We start from the raw sequence: 27,025 nt of genomic DNA, 5'->3' as shown, positions 1-27,025 counted from the left end.
AAGAGCTAAAACTATAAAACTCTTGGAAATCAAAATTAAAAGCTTTTGTGTGCCAAAGGACACTGCTGAGGCTGGAGAATCGCTTGAACCTGGGAGGCGGAGGTCACAGTTAGCTGAGATTGCGCCATTGCACTCCAGCCCGGGCAACAAGAGTGAAACTCTGTCTCAAAAAACAAAGCAAAACAAAAGATAGTAAAAAGGCAACCACAGGATGGGAGAAAATATTTACAAAGCATAGATCTGATAAGGGATTAATATTCAGAATATATTACATAAAGAACTCTCACAACTCGCCAAGAAAAACCAACTCAATTCAAAAATGGGCAGAGGATTTGAATAGACATTTCTCCAAAAAAGATATACAAATGGTCACCAAGCACATGAAAGATGTTCAACATCATTAGTTACTAGGGAAATGCAAATCAAAAACCACTATGAGATACTACTTCACACCCATTAAGATGGCTATTACTGAAAAAAAAAAAAGAAAAAGAAAACAAAAGAAAGGAAAATAAGTGATGGAGATAGCATGGAGAAACTGGAACCCTATGCACTGCTACTAGGAATGTAAAATGATGCAGCTGCTATGGAAAAACAGTTCAGCAGTTCCTAAAAAAATTAAACCTAGAATTACCATAAGGCACATTCTACTCCTAGGTACAGACCCAAAAGAACTGAAAACAGGACTCAAACAGATACTTGAACACCAATGTTCATCACAACATTATTCACAATAACCAAAAGAAGAAAACCCAAGTGTCCATCCATCAACAAATAGGTAAACAAAATGTATATACAGACAATGGAACATGATTAAGCCATAAAAAGGAATAAAATTCTGATATATGCTACAACATGGATGAACCTTGAAAACACCATGCTAAGTGAAATAAGCCAGACACAAAAGGACAAATCTTGTATGATTCCACTCATATAAAGTACCTCAAACAGGAAACTGATACAGACAGAAAGTAGAACAGAGTCTGGGAGAGGGAGAAATAGTTATTTTTGTTTGGGATGATGAAAAAAGTTTTGGAAATAGTAGTGATGGTGACAGAACATTGTGAGTGTTTCCACTGAATTGTACACTTAAAGACTGTTAGAATGAACTTTTAGGTTATATATTTTTTCAATCATTAAAAAAATTGAGGGCTGGGCATGGTGGCTCACGCCTGTCATCCCAGCACTTTGGGAGGCCAAGGCAGACGGATCACAAGGTCAGGAGTTTGAGACCAGCCTGGCCAAGATGGTGAAACCCCGTCTCCACTAAAAATACAAAAATTAGCTGGGCATGGTGGTGGGCGCCTGTAGTCCCAGCTAGTCTGGAGGCTGAGGCAGGAGAATCGCTTGAACCTGAGAGGCAGAGGTTGCAGTGAGCCAAGATCGCGCCATTTCACTCCAGCCTGGGCAACAAGAGTGAAACTCTGTCTCAGAAAAACAGAACAAAACAAACAAACAAAAAATTGAATTCACCAATAACATACACTCCTGTAACCCAGTGATTCTACTTTCTAGGTATTTCCCTGGAGAAATTCTTGTACACTCACAATAAGACCTACATTGCAGCACTGTGTATAAGGGCATTAGAGTTGAAACCCAACTGTTTATCAACAGAGGAATGGGTAAGTAAGCAATGAAACACAATATAGACATTAAAATCACTCAACCAGGCTGGGCATGGTAGCTCGCACCTGTAATCCCAGCACTTCGGGAGGCTGAGGCAGGTGGACCACTTGAGGTCAGGAGTTCAAGACCAGCCTGGCCAACATGGTGAAACCCCTTCCCTACTAAAAATATAAAAATTAGCTGGGCATGGTGGCGGGTGCCTATAGTCCCAGCTACTCAGGAGGCTGAGGCAGCAGAATCACTTGAACCCAGGAGGCAGAGGTTGCAGTGAGCCTAGATTGTGCTACTGTACTCCAGTCTGGGTGACAGAGCGAGACTTTGTCTCCAAAAAAAAAGAAAAAAATCACTCAACCAGAGCTCCACGTCATGCCATGGAGTGGCAAACACACTGATCAGTGAAAAAAACAAGTTGATACTCCTGATGTACAATTTTAAAATACAAAACACTATCTATTGTCTGTAATACGTATATACCATTAATAAAAATACAAAACAAGCGTAGTGAGGGTTGTGGTTGTTTCTGGTGAGGAGGGAGAGTGATTAAATATGAAGGTGGGCTTTAGCTATTAGCATAAGTATTTTATTCCTTTTTTTAAACCAGAGATCTGAAGCAAATCAGGCAAAACATTAACATCTGTTTAATTTGGCAGTGAATTTATGGGTCTCTATGACATTTTTTTTTTTTGGTATAATTATATGTTTTATAACTTAAAACTGATATCTCTAGAATTTTACTTGATAAGAATTGAATTGGCCTACTACCCTAGACCTTCCTTTTGAGGCAAATTGCTCTCCCAGGGTTCTGCATCCCAGCCCTGTCCACATTTTTTTCTCATTCTTTCTACTACACCTTGATCTCCCTCTCCTCCTCTTCACTAACATCCCCCCAACAGCCTTCAAAATATTCTAGTCTGTTGCATCTTAAAACACACACCAATAAATAGAAATTTATTTAATTCCACATAGCTAACCAGTTGTTCCCTAGCCCCATAGAGACTGCACTTTCAACAAACAACATGCACGCTCTTCCTACTGAGGAGGCATCAGGCCAGCAACAGGTCACAGTGCCTGCCCTGGAGTAGGGGCTTTACTTGATCACCTAGGCAAGTGGCATAAGAACTGACAACTAGAAGCAACCAGATAGGAATGGCCTCAACTTTCTGCCACCAAAACCTCCAGACTCATTAGCAAATACACTTCCAGTTACGACCCTAGACCTTCCTTTTGAGGCAAATTGCTCTCCCAGGATTCTGCATCCCAGCCCTGCCCATATTCTTTTCTCATTCTCTCTACTGTATCTTCACCTCCCTCTCCTCCTCTCCACTAACATTCACCCAACAGCCTTCAACATGTTCTAATCTATTCTATCTTAAAACACACACCAAACACAGAATGCCCCCTCTCTCAATCCCCCAGCACCTCTCACTAATGTTTACCTTTTATCTCTCCTTCATAGCCAAAATTCTTCAAAGATTTCCATTCTTTTCCTTTGAGACAGAGTCTCACTCTGTCATCCAGGCTTGAGTACAATGGCGCGATCTCAGCTCACTGCGACCTCTGCCTCCTGGGTTCAAGCAATTCTCCTGCCTCAGCCTCCCAAGTAGCTGGGATTACAGGCACCCACCACCACACCTAGCTAATTTTGTATTTTTACTAGACATGGGGCTTCACCATATTGGCCAGGCTGTTCTCGAACTCCTGACCTCAAGTGATTTGCCTACCTTGGCCTCCCAAAGTGCTGGGATTACAGGCATGAGCCACCATGCCCTGCTGAGTTCCACTTTTTCACCACTTTTCTCAACACCTCATCTTCACCACTCTGCTCAAATTGCCCCAGCAAAGATCACCAATGATGTCTATCATTAAGTCCAACCAAAGGACTGCTCAGGAGTGCCTGGGAGTAGAGGATTTATACTTTCCATCTGGCTCTCTTCTCTACTGTCTGGATTTTTTATTTCCATGTACATGTTTTGCCTTTATTAAAATAATAATGACTATGATTGCCTACAAGCAGTTTTTAATCCTCCTCTTCCTTGAAGGTTCAGGCACAGCCAACACCATGGACCAATTTCCCCTTGAGATATGTCCTTCCTCATTTCCATGTCACCATAGCCTCCTCTCTGGCCCCTTCTTCTGGCAAAGCCCTCTTCTTCCCATGCTCTCAATATTGGCTTCCTTGAAGTTCTGTCCCATTTTTCTCATTAGATACTGTTTCCTTGGGGGATTTCATCCATACCTTGGCTTCAGTTATAGCTGAGACGAGGATGACTCCCCACCTCTGGGTTCAATTCAGATCTCTCTGCTGAACTCCAGACCCAGAGATCCACAGCCTCCTTGGAAATCTCTACCTGATCGCCTCACCATTTACCTTCATCACACCTACTCCTGTTCCCATTATACCTATCTCAGTAACACGAATCACCGTCTATCTAACTGCACAAGCCAGAAGCCTGGAAATCATTCTTGACTCCTTCTTACTCTATTGATTTTGCCCCCTAAATCTCTCTCCAAATATTCACATTTCTTCATTCCCCGGCCACTTTTATTTCATACCTGGATTACTGCAGCTGCCTAAGTGAGCTCTCAATCTTTGCTATACTCCAGCTAGAGTGGACCTTCAAATCCAAACCTGAATATGTCATCATTCTGCTTCAGATACCTCATTGCCTCCCCCAACCACTGTCTCTTGGATTGTCTAAACTCCTCATCATAGCTACAGAGCCCTTCGTGACCTGTCCCCTACCAACTGCCCAGACTCATCTCCTATACTCCTCTTCCCATGATTATCCCCATCAGTCCCTGTGAATATCTGTCAGTTCCTGGGATAGTCCATTGCCTCTTGTCTCCAGGCCTTTTGCACTTAGCGCACCTTCCATTTGGAATGCCCTCTTCTTCCCCACACCATCCTTTCCATCTGCTAGGCTAACTCCTCATCCTCCAATGTCAGTTCAAAGGTCACTTTTCCCAAGAGGCCTCCTTTTTACCCTGGACTCCGTCCTGACTGTGTGCTCCCCTGCAGGCTGCACTTCACTGCTCATGGCATTTATCCTGCTTGTTGTGGCTGTTTATTTAACATGTTTCCTGAAAGCAAGACTACGTCTCATCCACCTTTTTGTTCCTAGTTTCTATTAGTGCTTGGCACAGAGCATATGTTCACCAGAGATGAGGAAGCTATGCAGTCTTGACCTCAGTTCTTGGCCAACTGAAGATACAAACACCCAAAGGAATAACTAGAATACAATGAAGTAAGTGCTATAACGGATTATATATGTGTTTGGATGCTTGTATTATTAAGTGCTGAAGGAACACAACTAACTAATTTTCTGTGTTAATCAAGAAAGGTGACATTAGAACTGGCTTGTCATTCATTTCATTCATTCACTGAATAATTTCTAGGTACCTATTTGAGCAAAGCACTGTTCCAGGAGCTGTGGATACAGCAGAAAACGAGACAGACATCATCCTTGCCTTCCCAGAGCTTATCTTAGTGAGGGAAGACAGAAATTAAACAAATACAGTAATTTCAAGTAATGATACATGCTTTGAAGAATGCAAAACACTGTGGATGCTTACTCGGACAGGAGCAATAGGTGCATGTGTGTGTATGTGTGTCTGTTTGCTTATGTTAGGTTCCCTGGGAATTGTCACTTGAATATAACCTGAATGAGGGGATGGGGCTGATCATTCAAACATCTGCAGGAGACTGCTCTAGGCAGAGGGAACAATGAGACCCACTGGTTTGAAGGACAGAAAAAGGCCAGTGTGGCAGAAATACAATGAGTACTTATATCTCTATCCCAGAACTTGTCCCTGAATTCCAGAATCACAGAGCCAACTGTCAACTGGACATCACCACTAGGATGTCTAAAGGCACCTCAACCTTCAATATCCAAAACCAACCTAATTTCCTCTCCCAAACCTGTTCCTTCACACTTCAGTAAATTACAATTCCATCATTCCAGTTGCTCAAGCCACAAATCTTGAAGTAATCCATGATTCTATCCCACATCCAAACCATCAACAAATCTCATTGGCTCTACCTTCAAAATATATCCAGAATCCAACTACTTCCCATCACCTCCACTGCTACCACCCTGGTCTGTGCTGAAACATTTGGATCTTAGCCTTTGTGCAAGGCAGAAACACTGAAGGTTTTTCAGGACTGAACGAAGAAGTGATGCAGACTTACAGGTGTGTTGGAACCAACTGGTAAGTTTTGGAGAATGCTGCAAGACAGTTAACATCATTTGACTTGGGCATCATGGGAGTATTTTTACCACAGATATTGGCAAACGTTACAAATCAGGGGTTCCCTCTCACACCCACAGAGATCTGGGTGTCCAACACTTACCAGCACACGACTGCAGGTACAAATCTGCATTATGGAAAGATAACTCTGACAGGTGTCATGTAATTCTTTACAGGTGTGTATATTTATGAATACATGAGAATGACCTAAGGAACTTTTTGCATTCTATATTTGCCTGCCTCCACTCAGCTAAGGACCACTAGATCAGAGGCACTTGTAAAGAAGCTGTTCGCAAGGATGCAGGCAAGAGTGAAGGTACCGACCACACGAAAGCATAGGAGAGTTTTGAGAGATATCTAGAAGTAGGAAAAACGGGCTTTATTTACTCTGAGAGAGCTAGATTCCTTTCCTTCATCTCACTTCTTAGTTGATAATTATAGACTCATTTCTATGATTCTGTGTTCCCCTCTAATGCAGCCTGTGAGGGCAGGGGCTGCACATTTGCTCACCATTGTATCCCCAGAGCCCAGCCTAATGCCTGCATATACAGCAAGACCTCACTGAAGAGCCATTAAATAAATAAAAGGAGGGACAATGCAGAGGAGAAGAAAGAGTCAAGGATGGCACTCAGGTTTATTGCTGAGGCGACAAAAAGGAGAAATGTGGGAAAAAGATGAAGTGTGGTTGGGGGTATGGAGAAGAGGATCTGGGAAATGTTGACTTGAAGTGCCTCTGAATATCCAGGTAATGATGTCCAGGTGGCAGCTGGAAACACGTTTTATTTTATTTTATTTTGAGCAGAGTTGCGCTCTAGTCACCTAGGCTAGAGTGCAATGGCGTGATCTCACCTCACTGCAACCTCCGCCTCCCAGGTTTAAGTTATTCTCCTGTCTCAGCCTCCCAAGTAGCTGGGATTACAGGGTGCCCACAGCCATGGCCGGCTTAGTTTTATATTTTTAGTAGAGACAGGGTTTTGCCATGTTTGCCAGGCTGCTCCTGAACTCGTGACCTCAGGTGATCCACCTGCCTTGGCCTCCCAAAGTGCTGAGATTACAGGCGTGAGCCACTGCGCCCAGCCTGGAAATAATGTGTTTTTGCTATTTTTTTTTCTTTTCTGAGACAGAGTCTCACTCTGTCACCCAGGTTGGAGCACAGTGGCACAACCTCGGCTCACTGCAACATCCACCTCCCTGGTTCAAGCAATTCTCCTGTCTCAGCCTCCTGAGTAGCTGGGACTACAGGCACCCGCTACTACACCCAGCTAATTTTTGTATTTTTAGAAGAGATGGGGTTTCACCATATTGGTCAGGCTGGTCTTGAACTCCTGACCTCAGGCGATCTGCCCCCCTCGGCCTCCCAAAGTGCTGGTGGCATGAGCCACCATGCCCTGCTGGAAATATGTTTTAAATCTCGGAGGGAGCCCCCTGACTATAAGATGCAATTCTCTTCCCTTAGAATCTGAACTGTCCCTATGGGAGTGTCAACTTCCTCTCTCAAGACTCACCCGAACCTCGGCCTCTCGGGGCCTCCCATTGAGGTCGCACTTGGACCCATTGCCATAGGTCTGGCTGTGGTAGCGTTTCAGACGATGCTGCTTGGAGGCCTGGAGAAGACATGAGGCAGGAGTGGGGGAGATGAGAAAGACAGCAAAGAGGAAGGATGGCACTGCATCCTCACAGAGACAAAAGAATGGCCTGTGCCCCCCAGGAAGCTTTGTCCTAATGGCCACCAAGCCCCAAGAAACAGATCAGCTAATCTTGACCCTCCCCTTCTTGTCAGGGCTTTCAGCCGGTGGCCAGAACCCCTTCTCCCCGAATCCCACACTCTTGCCACCTTGGCTGTTTCATCATCCCAGTCGAAGGCCGATTGGTAGTAGCCAAGATAGAGGACTTCACCTTTGATCTCTGAATCTGCAAGAGAAGCCACAGAGAAGCACTGTTACCCCTAAGAAGAGTAGGAGGGAACTGGGGAGGCAGGTTACCTTCAACGATACGATGCTGAGGGCTTAAGGAAAACATAGGAGGCAGTTACCTTCCATGTGGTATTGCTGGATGTGGCGTCCATAACAGAATTCATATGTCCACCAGTCCTTTGTCTGACAATTAAAAATTAAACAATCAGGGGGATGGGGTGCAGACGTCTTTTATTGGAATCAGAGTCTCCTGGCTCCAAGACACATAGCCTCTCATCTACTTGCACACTCAATTCTCTTCCCTTCACTTCCACTCTCAATTCTCCAGACTTTCAGTAAGGAGGGAGGGCTGCTTTCCTTCTGTGACGTAGAGAGTTATCTCTAAAGTCTATTTTCCACTTGTGGTCTTTCCATTCCTCCCTCTTAAAAGATTTTTTAAATCCTCATTTCCCCTCCATAAAGATAAGAAATTATGGTATCCCTGAAGCAATCATATTAGGGAAACATAGAAGAACCCAAAATTAAATATTAATTGAACTTCTTGGACATTCCTTGCACTGTTCTGGCCACTGGGAATACAACTATGAACAAGATAAATTATTTGACCTCATGGAGTTTACATTCTAATGCTGGGATTCAGACCGAAAATAAACAAACTGATTCAGTTAATATGATTTCAGATCATGAAAAGTGCTACGACGAAAATAAAATTGGATACTGGAGTGGAGTGATAGGGCAGGGGGTGACTTTAGCAGGTAGGCTTAAGAAAGTACTCCTCCTACCCGACGCAGACCCTCAGTCTTGCGTTAGCCCTTTTCTGTGATCTTCTTTTTTGTTTTTTGTTTTTTGGTTTTTTTTGAGACAGAGTTTCACTCTGTCGCCCAGGCTGGAGTGCAGTGGCCCGATCTCAGCTCACTGCAAGCTCCGCCTCCCGGGTTCACGCCATTCTCCTGCCTCAGCCTCCCGAGTAGCTGGGATTACAGGCGCCCGCCACCACGCCCAGCTAATTTTTTTTTTTTTTTGTATTTTTAGTAGAGACGGGGTTTCACCGTGGTCTCGATCTCCTGACCTCGTGATCCGCCCGCCTTGGCTTCCCAAAGTGCTGGGATTACAGGCGTGAGCCACCGCACCCGGCCTTTTCTGAGATCTTCTATCCTAACCTGCTCCTACATTCAGCGAAGTGTCATCAATGGTTACAGGATTCTTTGCTTCTTTCTTGTCCGTGTAATCTGTCTACTCCTCCAATGGTCTTCTTAACCACTACAGGTCCCCTAGATCCTGCCTCATTCACTGGACTACAGTTCTCGGATGAACTGCTAGTTCCCAAGCCCTCATTCTATCTAACCCAGTCCCTTTCACCTTCAGCAAGCAGGGAGCATCTCTCATTGGGCTCAACAACTCAGGGATCCCAGGCCCTTGGTAAGCAGGTGTTTCCTCCTCCCTTTCACGCTGGAAGTGAATAGCTCCAGCTGGCAGGCGACACTCATAGCGCTGTTTGTACTTAGAGGAGACAATCACCACGTCCGAAGATTGGCTCTGGGAAAGAAGGGAGGGTCGGGGGGCAAGGAAGCAAAGAAAGGCTGGGATCAGGGAAAACAACGAAATCCCTCTTCAGACCCTGGGGAAGAGCTCAGTCGAAGACAGAATAAGCCACGAGCTCTCCAGCTGTATTTAGTGGGTGAGGCGAGAGGGCGCTCCCATTTCTCCACGGGAACGGAGTCCCGGTGTTTCGATAGTAAACTGAGACCTGAACGTTGACAGCGGGAAGCCCCACCTCTCCCAATTCCTGGCCCCTAGAGAATGGGTCTCAGTCTGCGATCCCCAGGGATCACCGTAAAAGCAATACCTACTCTTCCCGATTTCCCGTAGGCTCCAGCCCCAGACTCGGGAGCTGCCCTTCTTCCTCTATCTCTTACTCGCTTCCTCTTCTGCCCGGACCCTCGCCCCTTATACGCCTCTCACCTGCCCTCCCATGACAGGCAACGGCAGGATCTCGATCCCATAACGCATCTCACTCAGCTCCTCCAGGTTCAGGCTCCCAACACCGCCAGTCAGACTTGCGGGTAACAGGAGTCCCAGAAGCAGCAGTCCCAACACACTGGACAGCACCGTTTCCGCCGCCATCTTTCGTTCCCCCGCTTATCCAGAGAATCTGTTTCCGCCCTAAGCCTGGCAGCGGCCTCAACACGCCCATCGGCGCCACATGATTTTATTGGCTATATGTTCTATCCCTCCCACGTACCCTATTCCTATTTGTAAACGTAGCTTCAAGGCCCCGGGGAGGTGGATCACGACAATTAGAAAAATCAATTGCGGTCTGTGATTGGTCAGAGACCAGCCAATCATCGACAAGATCAAACCCCTCTCGCCTACCCCAATTTCAGAGGCGTGGTCTATGCGCTTGGCCCTTTTATGTTTGCCCTCTGTCTTTGCCTAAATGTCATGCGCATCTCATTGCTTTTTCAGATGTTTGTACCTGCCCACCGCTGGGCGGAGTATTGAGGCAGATAGGTAACTTGCGCAGTGCCCGTGAAAGTTATTCAATGCTTGTTGCAAAACAAATAATTATTATACAGACGCTTACCTCTTTTCATATATACATATTGCTTCGGGGCAATAAGAAAATTTGTGTCAAAATCTTCCTATACGATCCTGCAGTTGACCTCCAAAAAAACTATCCTAGAGAAATAATGCGGGCAGTCAGACGCGGTGGCACGCACCTGTGGTATCAGCTACTCCGGAAGCTGAGGCAGGAGGATCTCCCGAGCCCAGGAGTTCAAGTGCAGCCTGCACAACACAGCGAAACCGGGTCTCGAATAAGTGAGTACATACATACATACATACATACATACATACATACATACAGGGGCTTCCAGTTAAAGGTGGAATTATGTATTACTCTCCAGGCCGTAAGAAAGGGAAAGGAGACAACAACAGCAACATTTTGGAAGCTGGAAATCGAACCGAAGAATGGTAACTGGTTTAGCAAACTTGAGAATATTGATTACGAAACAAAGGTAAACAAGAGCCTGATTATACCTTTGGAAAATCCTCTCTGGGGAATCTCACCAGCTCCAAAGAAAAATCCCAAAGATACCCTCATCAGAATTCTCTTAATGATGTAGATAATTATAATGAATTCCACATGTAAGACTTTGGCCTAGGTGCCCCAGCCCTCATTTCACTTTCCAATCAGCGTTTTAGTGTTCTTACTCTTCAAAATAAATAGCCAGAGATCATTAGACGTTTAAGGAAGGACTTTAATATACAAGTAAGAAACAAAAACAAACAAGAAGGAAAAAGCAAATGAGAGGAAACATAAATTGCAACGGAGTGGGGAAAAAAAAAAACCACCAAAAATAAAACATTTAAAAATTGGCTGGGCACGGTGGTTCATGCCTGTAATCCCAAAACTTTGGGAGACCGAGGTGGGCGGATCACTTGAGGTCAGGAGTTCAAGACCAGCCTGGCTAATGTGGTGAAACCCTGTATTTACTAAAAATACGAAAATTAGCTGGGCATGGTGGCACACGCCTGTAGCTACTCAGGAGGCTGAGGCCGAAGAATTGATTGAACCTGGGAGGCAGAAGTTGCCTTGAGCTGAGATTGCTGCACTGCATTCCAGCCTAGGCCACAGAGCTAGACTCCATCTAAAACAACAAAACATTAAAAATAATCCATCATCAGACTTCTCAAAGAGATATTATAGTGCATTCATAAAATAACAACAGGAAACTACTTGAGAGTAACTACTATTTCGATAAGCAAAAAGAGCTCTTGGAAACTAAAGCCATGTTACAGAAATAAAAATTCTGTACAAAGACTGGAGGATAAAGTTGAAGAAGATCAAATTTGTTCTACTTTAGGAGAAAACATAAAAATTAAAGGATCAGTCCAGAAGGTCTGGACGAAATAAGAGTTCTAAATTAGAGTTCCAGAAAGAGAACAGAGAATCAGAAGCGAAGAAATCATCAAAAAAATTATTTAAAAGGACTAACCCAAACTGAAGAACAGAGTCTCCAAATTGAACGGGCACCCTAAGTATCCAGAACAACAAATTAAACCCACACCAAGACACATCATTATAGAATCTCAGAGCACTGGACACAGAGAAACAATTCTAAAAGCTTCCAGAAAGAAAGAACAAGTTGCATACACAGACAAAAAATCAGAACATGTGACTTCATGTTGTTGCTTTGTTAATAAATTTTTTAAAAATCAGAACAGCATTAGGATTAAGAATCAGAACACCATTACTACCCAAAGCAATCTATAGATTAAATGCAATCCCTATCAAAATGCCTATGACATTCTTAACAGAAATAGAAAAAACAACCCTAAAAGACCTAGCATGGAACCAGAAAAGACCTAGAATAGCCAAAGCTATCCCGAGAAAAAAGAACAAAACTGGAGGAATCACATTACCCGACTTCAAATTATACTACAGAGCTATAATAACCAAAACAGCATGGTACTGGCATAAAAACAGACACAGACCAATGGAATGGAATACAGAATCCAGAAACAAGTCCATATATCTGTAGTGAACTCATTTTTGACAAAGGTGCCAAGAACAGACACTGGAGGAGAGCCAGTTCTTCAATAAATGGTACAGGGAAGACTAGATATCCATATGCAGAAGAATAAAACTTGACCCCTATCTCTTGCCATACATAAAAATCAAATCAAAATGGCTTAAAGACTTACATCTATGACCTGAAACTATTGAACTACTGTAAGAAAACATTGAGGAGCCTCTCTGGGACATTGGCCTGGGCAAAAATTTCTTGAGATACCCAACAAGCACAGGTAACCAAAACAAAAATGGACAAATAGAATCACATCAAGTTAAAAAGCTTCTGCACAGCAAAGAAAACAATCAACAAAGTGAAGAGACAACCCACAGAATGGGAGAAAATACTTGCAAACTACTCATCTGACAAGGGAGTAGTAACCAGAATATATAAGGAGCACAAACAAAAGAAAAAAAATCTAATAATCTGATTTTAAAATGGGCAAAAGATCTGAATAGACATTTCTCAAAAGAAGACATACAAATGGCAAACAGGTGTATGAAAAGGTACTCAACATGATTGATCATCAGAGAAATGAAAATCAAAACTACAATGAGATATCATCTCACTCCAGTTTAAATGGCTTTTACCCAAAAGATAGGCAATAACACATATTTGAGAGGACGTGGAGAAAAGGGAACCCTTGTACACTGTTGGTGTGAATGTAAATTAGTACAACCACTATGGAAAACAGTTTGGAGTTTCCTCAAAAAACTAAAAATAGAGCTACCATAAAATTCAGCATTCCCACTGATGGGTATATACCCAACAGAAAGGAAATCAATATATCGAAATGATATCTGTACTCCCATTTTTGTTGCAGCACCATTCACAATAGCTAAGATTTGGAGGCAACCTAAGTGTCCATCAACAGATGGATTTTAAAAATGTAGTGCATATACACATAGGAGTACTTACTATTCAGCCATGAAAAAGAATGAGATCCTGTCACTTGAAACAACATGGATGGATCTGGAGGTCATTATGTCAAGTGAAATAAGCCAGGCACAGAAAGACAAACTTCACATGTTCTCACTTATTTTTGAGAGCTAAAAATCAAAGCAGTTGAATTCACAGAGATAGAGAGTAGAAGGATGGTTACCAAATGCTGGGAAGGGTAGTGTGGGGTTGGAGAGAAGTAGGGATGGCTAATGGGTACAAAACATAGAAATAATGAAAAACACCTAGTATTTGATAGCATAACAGGGTAACTATAGTCAATAATAATTGTACATTTTAAAATAAAGAGTATAATTGGATCGTTTGTAACACAAAGGATAAATTCTTGAGGGGATGGATACTCCTTTTTTTTTTTTTTTGAGACAGAGTCTCGCTCTATCACCCATGCTGGAGTGCAGTGGCATGATCTCAGCTCACTGCAAGCTCCGCCTCCTGGGTTCACGCCGTTCTCCTGCCTCAGCCTCCTGAGTAGCTGAGACTACAGGCGCCCACCACCACGCCCGGCTAATTTTTTGTATTTTTAGTAGAGACGGAGTTTCACCATGTTAGCCAGGATGGTCTCGATCTCCTGACCTCGTGATCCGCCTGTCTCGGCCTCCTAAAGTGCTGAGATTACAGGCATGAGCCACCGCACCCAACCAGATACTCCATTTTTCATGATGTGATTGTTACTTATTGTATGTCTGTATCAAAGTATCTCATGTACCCCATAAATATATACATATATACACCACTGTGTGCCCACACAAATTTAAAATACAATTTTTTAAATTTTAAAAAAAGGAATCAGAACAGCATTGGGCTTACAAACTCATCAACATTGGGAGGGCTGGGTGTGGTGCCTCACTCCTGTAATCCCAGCACTTTGGGAGGCCGAGATGGGAGGATCACTTGAGCCCAAGAGTTTGAGACCAGCCAGGACAACATAGGGAGACTCCATCTTTACAAAAAAATAAAAAATAAAAAAGTAGCAGGGCATGGTAGCGAGTGCCTGTGATCCCAGCTGCTTGGGAGGCTGAGGTAGGAGTATTACTTGAGCCCAGGAGGTCAAGGCTGCAGTCAGCCATGAACACGCCACGGTACACAACCAGCCTGGGTGACAGAGTAAGACCCTGTCTCTTAAAAAAGAAAAAATACATTGGGAGCTAGAAAATAATATAAAGTACCTTCAAATTTTTTAGGAAAATTACTTCCAACCTATAATTCTATACTCCACCAAACTAAAATGTTTGTTGATTCAACATTATTTTTATATAAATTTGTGCAATACAAGCGCAATTTTGTTACATGCATAGATTGTGTAGTGGTGAAGTCAGGGCTTTTAGGGTATCCATTACCCAGACAATGTGTATTGTACCCATTAAGTAATTTCTCATCATCCAGCCCCCTCAAACTCCATCATCCTTCTGAGTCTCCATTGTCTATTATTCCACACTCTATGTCCATGTGTACACATTGTTTAGCTCCCACTTATAAGTGAGAACATGCAACATTTGTCTTTCTGTGTCTGACTTGTTTCACTTAAGATAATGGTCTCCCATTCCATCCATGTTTATGCAAAAGACAGATTTCATTCTTTTTTATGGCTGAATAGTATTTCATTGTATATATATATATATATATATACACACCACATTTTCTTTAACCAGTCATCCATTGATATACACTTAGGTTGATTCCATATCTTTGCTATTGTGAATAGTGTTGCAGTAAACATACAAATACCAGTATCTTTTTGATATAATAATTTCTTTTCCTTGGGTAGATACCCAGTAATGGGATTGTGGGATCAAGTGGTAATTCTATTTTTTAGTTCTTTGAGAAACCTCCATTCTTTTCCATAGAGGTTGTACTAAATTTACATTCCCACCAGCAGTGTTTAAGTGTTCTTTTTTCTTCATATCCTCACCAACATGTTATTTTTTGACTTTTCCGTAATAGCCATTCTGACTGTTGTAAGATGGTATCTCATTGTGGTTTTAATTTGCATTTCTCTGATGATTAGTGATATTGAGCATTTTTTCATACATTTCTTGGTCATTTATATATCTTTTTGGGGAAAAAATGTCTATTCATAACCTTTGCTCACTTTTAATGGAGTTATTTCAGATTTTTGTCGAGTTTTAGTTCCTTTTATATTCTGATATTAGACCCTTGTTAGATGTATATTTTGCAAATAGTTTCTCTCATTCTGCAGGTTGTCTGTTCATTCTGTTGACTGTTCCTTTGCTAGGCAGAAGCTTTGTCGTTTAATTAAGTCCCATTTGCCTATTTTTGTTTTTTGTTGCCTGTGCTTTTGAGGTCTTAGTTATGAATTATTTTCCTAAGCCAATGTCCAGAAGAGTTTTCCCTAGGTTTTTGGCTAGTATTTTTAAAGTTTCAAGTCTTACATTTAAGTCTTTAGTCCATTGTGAGTTGATTTTTGCATATAGTAAAAGATAGGGGTCCAGTTGCATTCTTCTGCACATGGCAATCCAATTTCCCCAGCACTGTTTATACCATTTGTTGAAAAGGTTATTCTTTCCCATGTATGTATGCCTGTGTGTATTTATTTATTTTGTTTATGTCACCTACAATTTCTTTCGTGTTTTGTAGTTTTTCTTATAGAATTCTTTTACCTCCTTGGTTAATATATTCCTAGATATTTTATTTTTTGGTAGCTATTGTAAATGAGATCACCTTCTTGATTTCATTCGCAGCTAGAACATTGTTAGTGATTAGAAACACTCTTGATTTTTGTACATTTATTTTGTATCCTGAAACTTTACTGAATTAATTGATCAAATCTAAGAGTTTTTTTGGTGGAGTCTTCAGGATTTTGTAGATATAAGATCATATTGCTGGGCGTGGTGGCTCATGCCTGTAATCCCAGCACTTTGGGAGGCCAAGGTGGGCAGATCACCTGAGGTCGGGAGTTCAATATCAGCCTGACCAACATGGAGAAACCCCATCTCTACTAAAAATACAAAACTAGCCAGGCATGGTGGCACATGCCTGCAATCCCAGCTACTTGGGAGGCTGAGGCAGGAGAATCGCTTGAACCCGGGAGGCAGAGGTTGTGGTGAGCCGAGATGGCGCCATTGCACACCAGTCTGGGCAACAAGAGCGAAACTCAATCTCAAAAAAAAAAAAAAAAATCATATTATCAGTGAACGGGGATTATTTGACTTCCTCTTTTCTAGTTTGGATGCCTTTTCTTTCTCTCTTGCCTGATTGCTCTGGCTAGAACTTCTACTATGTTGAATCAAACTATAATTTAATTGTGAATCCAGAATAAAAATGATTTCAGACATGCAAGTTCTCAAAGTATTGCTATTCCATGCGCTGCTTTTCAGAAAGATAGAGGATTTATTAGGCCAAGACAAATTAGTCAGTTGAAAAAAAAAGAGAGAGAGAGAGAGAAATGCATGAAGTCCAAGAAATGAGATCCAGCACAAAAGAGACCAAAGGAATCTCCAGGACAATGGTGAAGGGAGATGCCAAGTTGTATGGCAGGACTAGAGATCAATTCATCAAAATTAGAGCAGTTCAGAACGGTTTGAGAGTAATTTCTTTAAGAAATACAAAGACTACCTAATGCATTTGAACTTAGGGAGAAGAGATTTGCATGAGAAGAGTTTGCAGATATATTAGTGGCAAGTTGGTAGAAAGCTAAGGAGGATAAAAAACAATTATTAATTCTATAAAAATAAAAAGTTGTATTGGAAAAGCTAAACAGATTTCTGTTTTCTTCCATATAGTAGGTTAGGTATTCAACTGATACTCCCACAAAAAAACAACTAAAAAATGCTGGAAAAAATGGAAATACCTTCTTAAAAGCATGGTAGAGCCAAGAAGACAGTAAAGAATCAACAGGCCAAAATATAAAGGGGGTCAGAAACCTAAAGAAGTATTCAAAACAGCAGTCACATTTGCTTGGAGGGCATCTACCACATATGCAGACTTGAGCTTCGTTTTCTAGAGGAAGGGACGGAAGATTCACCAGGGTGAAGAGTCTGAGAGGAGATTCCCTCCATAGTGAACCTTCCTTTACCTCCCCATTCTCAGGGAACCACAGCAAAAGTTACCTTGGTGTCAGAGCAGAGGAATTTGTGACCACAAATGGTCCCTTAAAGAAATTTTCAGTGTAATTTCAGATTCAGGTAGTTTAAAAACAGACAAACAAAAAAATCTACTTAATTTGTACATTTAGTTTGAGGTGGTCTTGAAGAGGTGAGTATAATGTGCCCAGGGATGGGCAGAAACAAATCCAAATACACACTAGAAAAATGTCTTTTCATCCTACCACCAAAGAACTCCTAGAAGTCATTTTCCAAGGAAAATTAGTAGTTCATACACACACACACACACACACACCCCACCCCCCACAAACACATGAGGAGACCTCATAAATAAGAACCGGAAGAAATAACAGCAAAAACTGAGCCTGAAAGACTTTAGATATTGTAATTATCTGATACAGATTTTAAAATAATTACACTTACTCTGTTTAAAGAAATAAAAGAGAAACAAGAATATATTGAAAAACAGAAAACTAAAGAAATAAGGAATAAATAAATAATAACGTAGCACATTTTAAGATAGAGGCTCCAGAAATAAAAGGTATAAAATTTTAAATTAAAAATAAGACTTTACTGAATTCATTTATCAGATCTAGGAGCTTTCTGGATGAGTCTTTAGGGTTTTCTAGGTATATGATCCTATCCATACACCACACCAACAACCACGCTGAGAATCAAATCAAGAACTCAATCCCTTTACAATAGCTGCAAAAAAAATAAAATACTTAGGAATATATTTAACCAAGGAGGTGAGAGATCTCTACAAGGAAAGCTACAAAATGCAGCTGAAAGAAATCAAAATCGTAGATGACACAAACAAATGGAACTATATCCCATGCTCACAGCTAGGTAGATTCAACTGTGAAAATGACTACACTGTCCAAAACAATGTACAGATTCAATGCAATTCTCATCAAAATACCATCGTCATTCTTCACAGAACTAGAAAAAACAATCCTAAAATTCATATGGAACCAAAAAAGAGCCCACATAGCCAAAGCAAGACTAAGCAAAAAGAACAAATCTAGAAGCATAACATTACCTGACTTCAAACTATACTACAAGGCTATAATTACCAAAACAGCATGGTAGTGGTATAAAAATAGGCGTGTAGACCAATGGAACAGAATAGAGAATCCAGAAATAAAGCCAAATACTTGCAGCCAACTGATCTTTGACAAAGCAAACAAAAACATAAATCAGGGAAAGGACACCCTATTCAATAAATGGTGCTGAGAAAACTGGCATGCCACATGTAGAAGAATGAAACAGAATCCTCATATCTCACCTTATACAAAAATCAACTCAAGATGGATCAAAGACTTAAATCTAAGACTTGAAACTATAAAAATTCTAGAAGATAGCATCAGAAAAACTCTTGTAGACATTAGCTTAGGCAAAGAATTCATGACTAAGACCCCAAAAATAAATGCAACAACAACAAAGAGACCTAATTAAACTAAAAAGCTTCTGCACAGCAATATAAATAATCAGCAGAGTAAACAGGCAGTCCATAGAGTGGGAGAAAATATTCACAAACTATGCATCCCCCAAAGGACTAATATCCAGAATCTACTAGGAACTCAGACAAACCAGCAAGAATAAAAGCAAATAATCCCATCAAAAAGTTGGCAAAGGACAAGAATATACAAACAGCCAACAAACATCTGAAAAAATGCTCAACATCACTAATTATCAGGGAAATGCAAAAACCACAATGATATACCACCTTACTTCTGCAAGAATGGCCATAATAAAAAAGTGAAAAAATAATAGAGGTTGGTGTGGATGTGGTAAAAAGGGAACACTTTTACACTGCTGGTGGGAATGTAAACTAGTACAACCACTATGGAAAACAGTATGGAGATCCTTTAAAAACTAAAAGTAGAACTACCATCCAATCCAACAATCTCATTACTGGGTATCTACCCAAAGGAAAAAGAAGTCTTTATAAAGCTTATAGCAGTACAATTTGCAGTTGCAAAAATATGAAACCAACCTAAGTACCCACCAACCAGTTAGTGGATAAAGAAAATGTGGTATATATAAACACACAGAATACTATTCAACCATTTAAAAAGAATAAAATAATGTCTTTTACAGCAATTTGAATGGAGCTAGAGGCCATTATTCTAAGTGAAGTAACTCAGGAATGGAAAACCAAATACTGCATGTTCTCACTTATAAGTGGGAGCTAAGCTGTGAGGATGCAAAGGCATAAAAATGATATAAGGGACTCTGGGGACTTGGAGGTGGAATGGGAGAGGGGGATGAGGGATAAAAGACTACATGTTGAGTACCGTGTACACTGCTTGGGTGACAGGTGCACCAAAATTTCAGAAATTACCACTAAAGAACTTATCCATGTAACCCAAGACCACCTGTATTCCAAAAACTATTGAAATAAAAAATAAAAATAGGTGGGCACAGTAGCTCACGCCTGTAATACCAGCACTTTGGGAGGCTGAGGCAGGAGGATCACTTGAGGTTAAAAGTTTGAGACCAGCCTGGCCAACGTGGTGAAACCCCTTCTCTACTAAAAATACAAAAAGTAGCCAGGCATGATAGCATGTGCCTGTAGTCCCGGCTACTCTGGAGGCTGAGGCAGGTGAATTGCTTGAACCCGGGGGGTGGAGGTTGCAGTTAGCCGAGATCATGCCATTGCACTCCAGCCTGAGCAACAAGAGCGAGACTCCATCTCAAATAAATAAATAAATAAATAAATTTAAAAATAAAAATTAAATTTTAAAATGAATGGATTGGCCGGGCGCGGTGGCTCAAGCCTGTAATCCCAGCACTTTGGGAGGCCGAGACGGGCGGATCACGAGGTCAGGAGATCGAGACCGTCCTGGCTAACACGGTGAAACCCCGTCTCTACTAAAAAATACAAAAAACTAGCCGGGCGAGGTGGCGGGCGCCTGTAGTCCCAGCTACTTGGGAGGCTGAGGCAGGAGAATGGCGTGAACCCGGGAGGCGGAGCTTGCAGTGAGCTGAGATCCGGCCACTGCACTCCAGCCTGGGTGACAGAGCAAGACTCCGTCTCAAAAAAAAAAAAAAATGAATGGATAAAGTAATTAAATAACTTAAGAATTCTTCTTTATAGAAGAATTTCAGCTAATAAGTGGAGAAGGAATGATATGCTGCCATCTTTTTACAGTCCTGATGAAATAAATAATCTAGTCAACTGTCACCAATGACCTCCAAAAACATTAGTTACATGGCTTGTGGGTGAATCAAACAGACACTAAGTGAATACACTGACAAAATCTAACATCATGAAAGGAGGAACAACCAGGGCTTCTTGATGTGATACAATAGGAAACACAGAGCATTATCTATGAAGGATTCTTGCTCTCCAAAGAAGAATTTTTTTGTTTTGTTTTGTTTTAAGACAGAGTGTGGCTCTGTTGCCCAGGCTAGAGTGCAGTGGCACGATCTTGGTTCACTACAACCTCTGCCTCCCAGGTTCAAGCGATTCTCCTGCCTCAGCCTCCTGAGTAGCTGGGATTACAGGGGCGTGCCACCATACTTGGCTAATTTTTGTATTTTTAGTAGAGATGGGGTTTCACCATGTTGGCCAGGCTGATCTTGAACTCCTGACCTCAGGTGGTCCGCCTGCCTTGGCCTCCCAAAGTGTTGGGATTACAGGCGTGAGCCACTGTGTCCAGCCCAAAGAAGATTCTAAATATAACCAACAGTTTACAGGAAGTATGAGAAATCTGAGAATATGTTAAATGACATCGAGGGAATGTAATCAGGAACAAACAGAATAAAAGCTCCAGTTTCTTCAACAAAGTACACTGCAAGGGGAAAAAGGTGGGAAAGGAGAACTGTTAGAGAGTAAAAGAGATCTAGGAGACATAGCAGCCAAATGTAATGCATAGATCTTATTTGGATCCTGAATCAAACTATCTATAAAAAAACTTTTATTAGTCAATTATGGACTCTGGATATTATGTGATATTAAGAAACTGTTGGCTGAGCGCAGTGACTCAGGCCTGTAATCCCAGCATTTTGGGAGGCCAAGGAGGGCAGATTACTTGAGGTCAGGAGTTCAAGACCAGTTTGGCCAACATGGAAAACCCCATCTCTACTAAAAACAAAAAAAAATTGACCAAGCATGCTGGCTCACACCTGTAATCCCAGCACTTTGGGAGGCCAAGGCGGGTGGATGACTTGAGGTCAGAAGTTTGAGACCAGTTGAGGCAGGAGAATTGCTTGAACCTGGGAGGTGGAGGTGACAATGAGCTGAGATCACGCCATTGCACTCCAGCCTGGGCAACAAGAGCGAAACTCTGTCTCAAAAAAAAAAAAGTAAAAATAAAAATACAAAAATAAAAATACCATAAAATTAGTAGGCGTGGTGGCAGCCGCCTGTAATCCCAGCTACTTGGGAGGCCGAAGCATAAGAATCTCTTGTACTGGGTAGGCGGAGGTTGCAGTGAGCTGAGATCTTGCCTCTGCACTTCACCTCTGCCTCAAAAAAAAAAAAAAAGAATTTGTTAATTTTGTTAGACGTAGTCGTGGTATTTTGGTATGGGTTTTTTTTTGTTTTTTTTTTTGAGACAGAGTCTCGCTCTGTCGCCCAGGCTGGAGTGCAGTGTGGTATGGTTTTTAAAATGGTCCTTAACTCTTAGAGATACAGATGCATGTATTTATTAATGGAATGGCATAATGTCTGGGATTTGCATTAAAATAATCCTGTGGGAGTCCAGGGGAAATTGGTGGGATATAGATGAAACAAAATTAAACTTATTTTGTAATTGTTGCAGCAAGATGATAGGTACAGAGGGATTCATTGTACTTTTGATTGTGTTTGAAATTTTCCATTTAAAATTTAAGTAACCCAAAGACCAGTTTAGATTTAGCTGAAGATAGGATTAATGAACTAGAAGATAGATTAGAATAAATTATCCAGAATAAAATGCAGAGCAACAAAGAGGAGAGTTTGAAAGAGAAAGATATATGAAGAGTAGAGTAAAAATCTAACTAGGCTGGGCACTGTGGCTCATGCCTGTAATCCCAGCACTTTGGGAGGCCAAGGCAGGCGGATCACGAGGTCAAGAGATTGATACCATCCTGGCCAACATAGTGAAATCCTGTCTCTACTAAAAATACAAAAATTAGCTGGGTATGGTGGTGCATGCCTAGTCTCAGCTACTCAGGGCCTGAGGCAGGAGAATCACTTCAACCTGGGAGATGGAGTTTGCAGTGAGCCGAGATCGCACCACTGCACTCCAGCCTGGCAACAGAGGGAAACTCCATCTTTAAAAAAAAAAAAAAAAAAAAAAAAAAAAACTAACTAATTGGAGTTCTGGAATGAGAAGAGAGCATGGTAGCAAACCTATTGATTGGGCATTTTTCAGAACTAATGAAAGATACAAATCAACACAGATTCAAGAGGCCCAACAAGTTTCAGGCAGGGTAGATAAAAAGAAGTCCACACATAAACATAGTATGGTGAAACCAAATAACATTAAAGGAAAACAGCAGATCTTAAAAGCAACCAGACTGTGGGACATATAGGTGTATGCATTTGTCAAAATTCACTGTCCTTATACAGGTAAGGTCTGTGCACTTCACTGCATGCAACTTTTACCAGAGTAAAAAATTAAATTAAAAGCAGCTAGAGAAACAGCTTCCCTTCAGAGGAGCAGCAGTTTAGACTGAAAACTGACTTCTTATGGCAACAATGAAAGACAGAAGACAATAGTTGATATCTTTAATGTGATGAAAGAAAACAACTTCCACTAGAAATTTTATGACTAGTGTAAATACATTTCCATAATGAGGAGAGCCAGGTGTGGTGGCTCATGCCACCACAGAATGTTGGGAGGCCAAGAGGAGAGGATCATTTGAGGCCAGGAGTTCGAGACCAGCCTGGGCTACATAGGGAGACCCTGGCTCTACAAAAAAGAATAAAGAATAAAGAATAAAACAACAACATTAATGTCTTCTAGAATTTAAGTAAAAATATAGAATTAAAACACATTAAAACAATAACATAGACATTGGGAGGTGAACCAACAAAGTTAAATTGTTCTAGGCTTCTCTTATATTGTCTGCAAGGATAGTATGCTGATTATCAAACTATGTCCTTCAACTTCAAATCCACCCTTCTATACACCATGATGCTGGGGGTGGTATTCTGCAAATTACATTTTGTTTTCTTTCTTAAATTGACTTATTTTTTCAAACAACAGATTTAGGTTCACAGTGAAACTGATGAGAAAATATGAGTGTTTTCATATACCCTTTGTCCCCACACATGCACAGCCTCCCCCACTGTCAACATCCTGCTGCAGAGAGGCACTCTTCTTACAGCTGATCAGCCTATATTGATACATCATTATCACCCAAGGTCCACAGTTTACACATGGGTTCACTGTGGTGAACACAACTCTGTGTTGTACATTCTCTGGGTTTGGATAAATGTATAATGACCTGTATCCATCATATAAGTATTATACAGAATGGTCTTACTGCCCTAAAAATCCTCTGTGGTCCACCCCTTTATACCTTCCCCTACCCCAGTCCCTGGCAACCACTGATCTTTTCACTATCTCCATAGTTTTGCCTTTTCCAGAATGTCACATAGTTGGAATCACAGTATTTAGCCTTTTCAGCTGGTTTCTTTTACTTAATAATATGCACTTAATGCATGTTCCTCCATGTCTTCTTATGGCTTAACAGCTCATTTCTTTATAGCACTGAATAATATTTCAATTCTGGATGTACCATGGTTTAATTTTCCATTCACCTACAGAAAGACATCTTGGTTGCTTACAAGTTTTGACAATTAAGGATAAAGCTGCTATAAACACCCATGTGCAGGTTTGTGTGAACATAAGTTTTCAACTAATTTAAGCTTATACCAAAAAGCACGAATGCTGGATAATATTGTAAGAGTATATTTAGTATTGTAAGAAATTGCCAAACTACCTTCCAAAGTAGCTGTACCATTTGGCATTCCCACCAACAAAGAACGAGAGCTCCTGTTGTTCCACATCCTTGACAGCATTTGGTGTTTTCAGTGTTCTAGATTTTGGCCATTTTAATAAGTGTGTAGTGGTATCTCATTTTTGTTTTAATTTGCAGTTTCCTAAAGACATATGATGTGGAACATCTTTACATATGTTACATATGTTTATTTGCCTTTTTTTTTTTTTTTTTTTTGGAGACAGGGTCTCACTCTGTCATATAGGCTGGAACGCAGTGGCATAATCATGGCTCACTGCAAACTGAACCTCCCAAGTTCAATCAATCCTCCTGCCTCAGCCTCCCAAGTAGCTGGGATTATAGGCACATGCCACCACACCCGGCTAATTTTTGTATTTTTAGTAGAGACGTGGTTTCACCATGTTGGCCAGGCTGGTCTCAAACTCCTGACCTCAAGTGATACGCCTGCCTCGGCCTCCCAAATTATAGGCGTGTGCCACTGCACCTGGCCTTAGTTCTTAGGCCTTTGGACTCAGACTGAGACTTAACACCCTTAGCCCCCTGATTCACAGGTGTTAGGTTTGGACCAGAGCTACAGCACTGGCTTTCCTGGCCTCCAGCTTGCAGATGACAGATTGTGGGACTTAATCATTGTGTAAGCCAATATCTCATAATAAATATCTCTCTATCTATCTATCTACCTTTCTACCTACCTGTCTATTTACTTATCTATCTCTCCTATTGATTCTGTTTCTCTGGAGAACCTGACTAAATACATTTAATGTTGAAATTTAAGAGTTCTTTGATATTTTGGAAACTAGTCCTTTATCAAAAACACCTTTTGTGTGTGTGTGTGTGTGTGTGTGTGTATATATATATATATATATTCTTGCTCTGTCACCTAGGCTGGAGTGCAGTGACATAATCATGGCTCACTGTAGCCTTGAGCTCTCCCACCTCAGCCTCCTGAATAGCTGGGACTACAGGTGCATGCCACCACATCTGGCTAACTTTTCATTTTATTTGTTTGTTTTCAGATGGAGTCTCACTCTGTCACCAGGGTGGAGTGCAGTGGTGCAGTCTCGACTCACTGCAACCTCTGCCTCCCAGGTTCAAGCGATTCTCCTGCCTCAGCCTCCCAAGTAGCTGGGACTACAGGTGTGTGCCACTACGCCCAGGTAATTTTTTGTATTTTTAGTAGAGATGGGGTTTCACCATATTGGCCAGGCTGGTCTCACACTCCTGACCCTGTGATCTGCCTGCCTCAGCCTCCCAAAGTGCTGGGATTACAGGCGTGAGCCACCACACCCAGCCAAATTTTGTCTAGAGACAGAGTCTCGCTATGTTGCCCAGGCTGGTCTTGAACACCTGTGTTCAAGTGATCTTCCCACCTTGGCATCCCAAAGTGGCAAATATTTTCTCCTAGTCTGCATCTTGTCCTCTCATTTCTTTTTATAGTGTCTTTCACAGAGCAAGTTTTTAGTTTTAATGAAATCCAGCTTATCAATTCTTTCATGGATCATGCTTTTGGTATTGTATCTAAAAAGTTATGGCCATACCCAAGTTCATCTAGATTTTCTCCTATGTTATATGCTAAGACTTTTATAGTTTGCATAAAATTCTTTCATGGATCATGCTTTTGGTATTGTATCTAAAAAGTTATGGCCATACCCAAGTTCATCTAGATTTTCTCCTATGTTATATGCTAAGACTTTTATAGTTTGCATTTTACATTTAGGTCTATGATCCATTTTGAGTTAATTTTTGTTAAGGGTATAAGGTTTGTGTCTAGATTCTTTTTTTTTTTTTTTTTTTTTTTTTTTTTTTTTGGCATGTGGATGCCCAGTTGTTCAGGTATCATTCATTGACAAGGTTATCTTTTCTCCATTGTATTGGCTTTTCTCCTCTTCTTTGTCAAATATCAGTTGACTGCATTTATGTGGATCTATTTCTGGGTTCCATTGGTCCATTTGTCTATTACTTTGCCAATACTTCACTGTCTTGATTTTTGTAGCTTTATACTAAGTCTTGAAGTTAGGTACTATCAGTCCTCCAACTTTGGTCTCCTATGTCATTGTGTTGGCTATTTCAGATCTTTTGCCTCTCCGTAGAAACTTTAGAAACAGTTTGTTGACATTCACAAAACAACTTGCTAGGATTTTTATTGAGATTGCATTGAATGTATTAGTCAAGTTGGGGAGAATTGACATCTTGACAATATCAAGTCTTCCTTTCCATGAACATGGACTATCTCTCCTTTTATTTAGTTCTTACTTGATTTCTTCCATCAGAGTTTTATACTTTTCCTCACATAGATCATGTACATATTTTGTTACATTTAAACCTAAGTAGTTTATTTTTGGGGAGTATTGTGTTTTTAATTTCAAATTCCACTTGCTCATTGCTGGTATAAAGAAAAGCAATTTACTTTTTTATATTAATCTATATCCTATGAACTTGCTACAATCATTATTAGTTTCAGAAATTTTTCGTTAATTCTTTTGGAATTTCTAAATAGACAGTCATGTCATCTGTGAACAAAGACAGTTTTATTCACATTTCTTTCTTGTCAACTGGCTCCCTCTTAGTTTCTATCAATAGGAGTGCTAAGGGAGACTGGAAAACTGAAAGAAAAGTGACTTTCATTTTCCTCTTTGCTCGCTATGCCTGTCAGTGTTGGCCTGCATCAGTCCAGCCTCAAGCT

At 41.1% G+C, this 27,025-nt stretch overlaps 1 protein-coding gene across 9 annotated transcripts in view; it reads right to left on the bottom strand.

Annotated features, from left to right (window-relative positions):
• The window catches only part of OS9 (OS9 endoplasmic reticulum lectin), a 28,516-nt gene extending 18,588 nt beyond the window's left edge, over positions 1–9,928 (bottom strand). For all 9 annotated transcript variants that reach the window (XM_005571372.4, XM_005571375.4, XM_015431125.3 and 6 more), the window contains exons 1-5: positions 9,750–9,928; positions 9,147–9,323; positions 7,907–7,970; positions 7,709–7,785; positions 7,380–7,478 (exon numbers count right to left, since the gene is read on the bottom strand). In XM_005571372.4, coding sequence (XP_005571429.1) covers positions 7,380–7,478; positions 7,709–7,785; positions 7,907–7,970; positions 9,147–9,323; positions 9,750–9,911 — 579 coding nt within the window. In that variant the 5' untranslated portion in view covers positions 9,912–9,928. The remainder of the gene's footprint in view (positions 1–7,379; positions 7,479–7,708; positions 7,786–7,906; positions 7,971–9,146; positions 9,324–9,749) is intronic.
• Between the last annotated feature and the right edge of the window lie 17,097 nt (positions 9,929–27,025).

The sequence above is a fragment of the Macaca fascicularis genome, chromosome 11, assembly GCF_037993035.2.
Source record: "Macaca fascicularis isolate 582-1 chromosome 11, T2T-MFA8v1.1".
Taxonomy (NCBI): Eukaryota; Metazoa; Chordata; class Mammalia; order Primates; family Cercopithecidae; genus Macaca; species Macaca fascicularis.
Note: the sequence above shows the minus strand (reverse complement) of the source record. Positions and strands in the feature narration are given on the sequence as shown.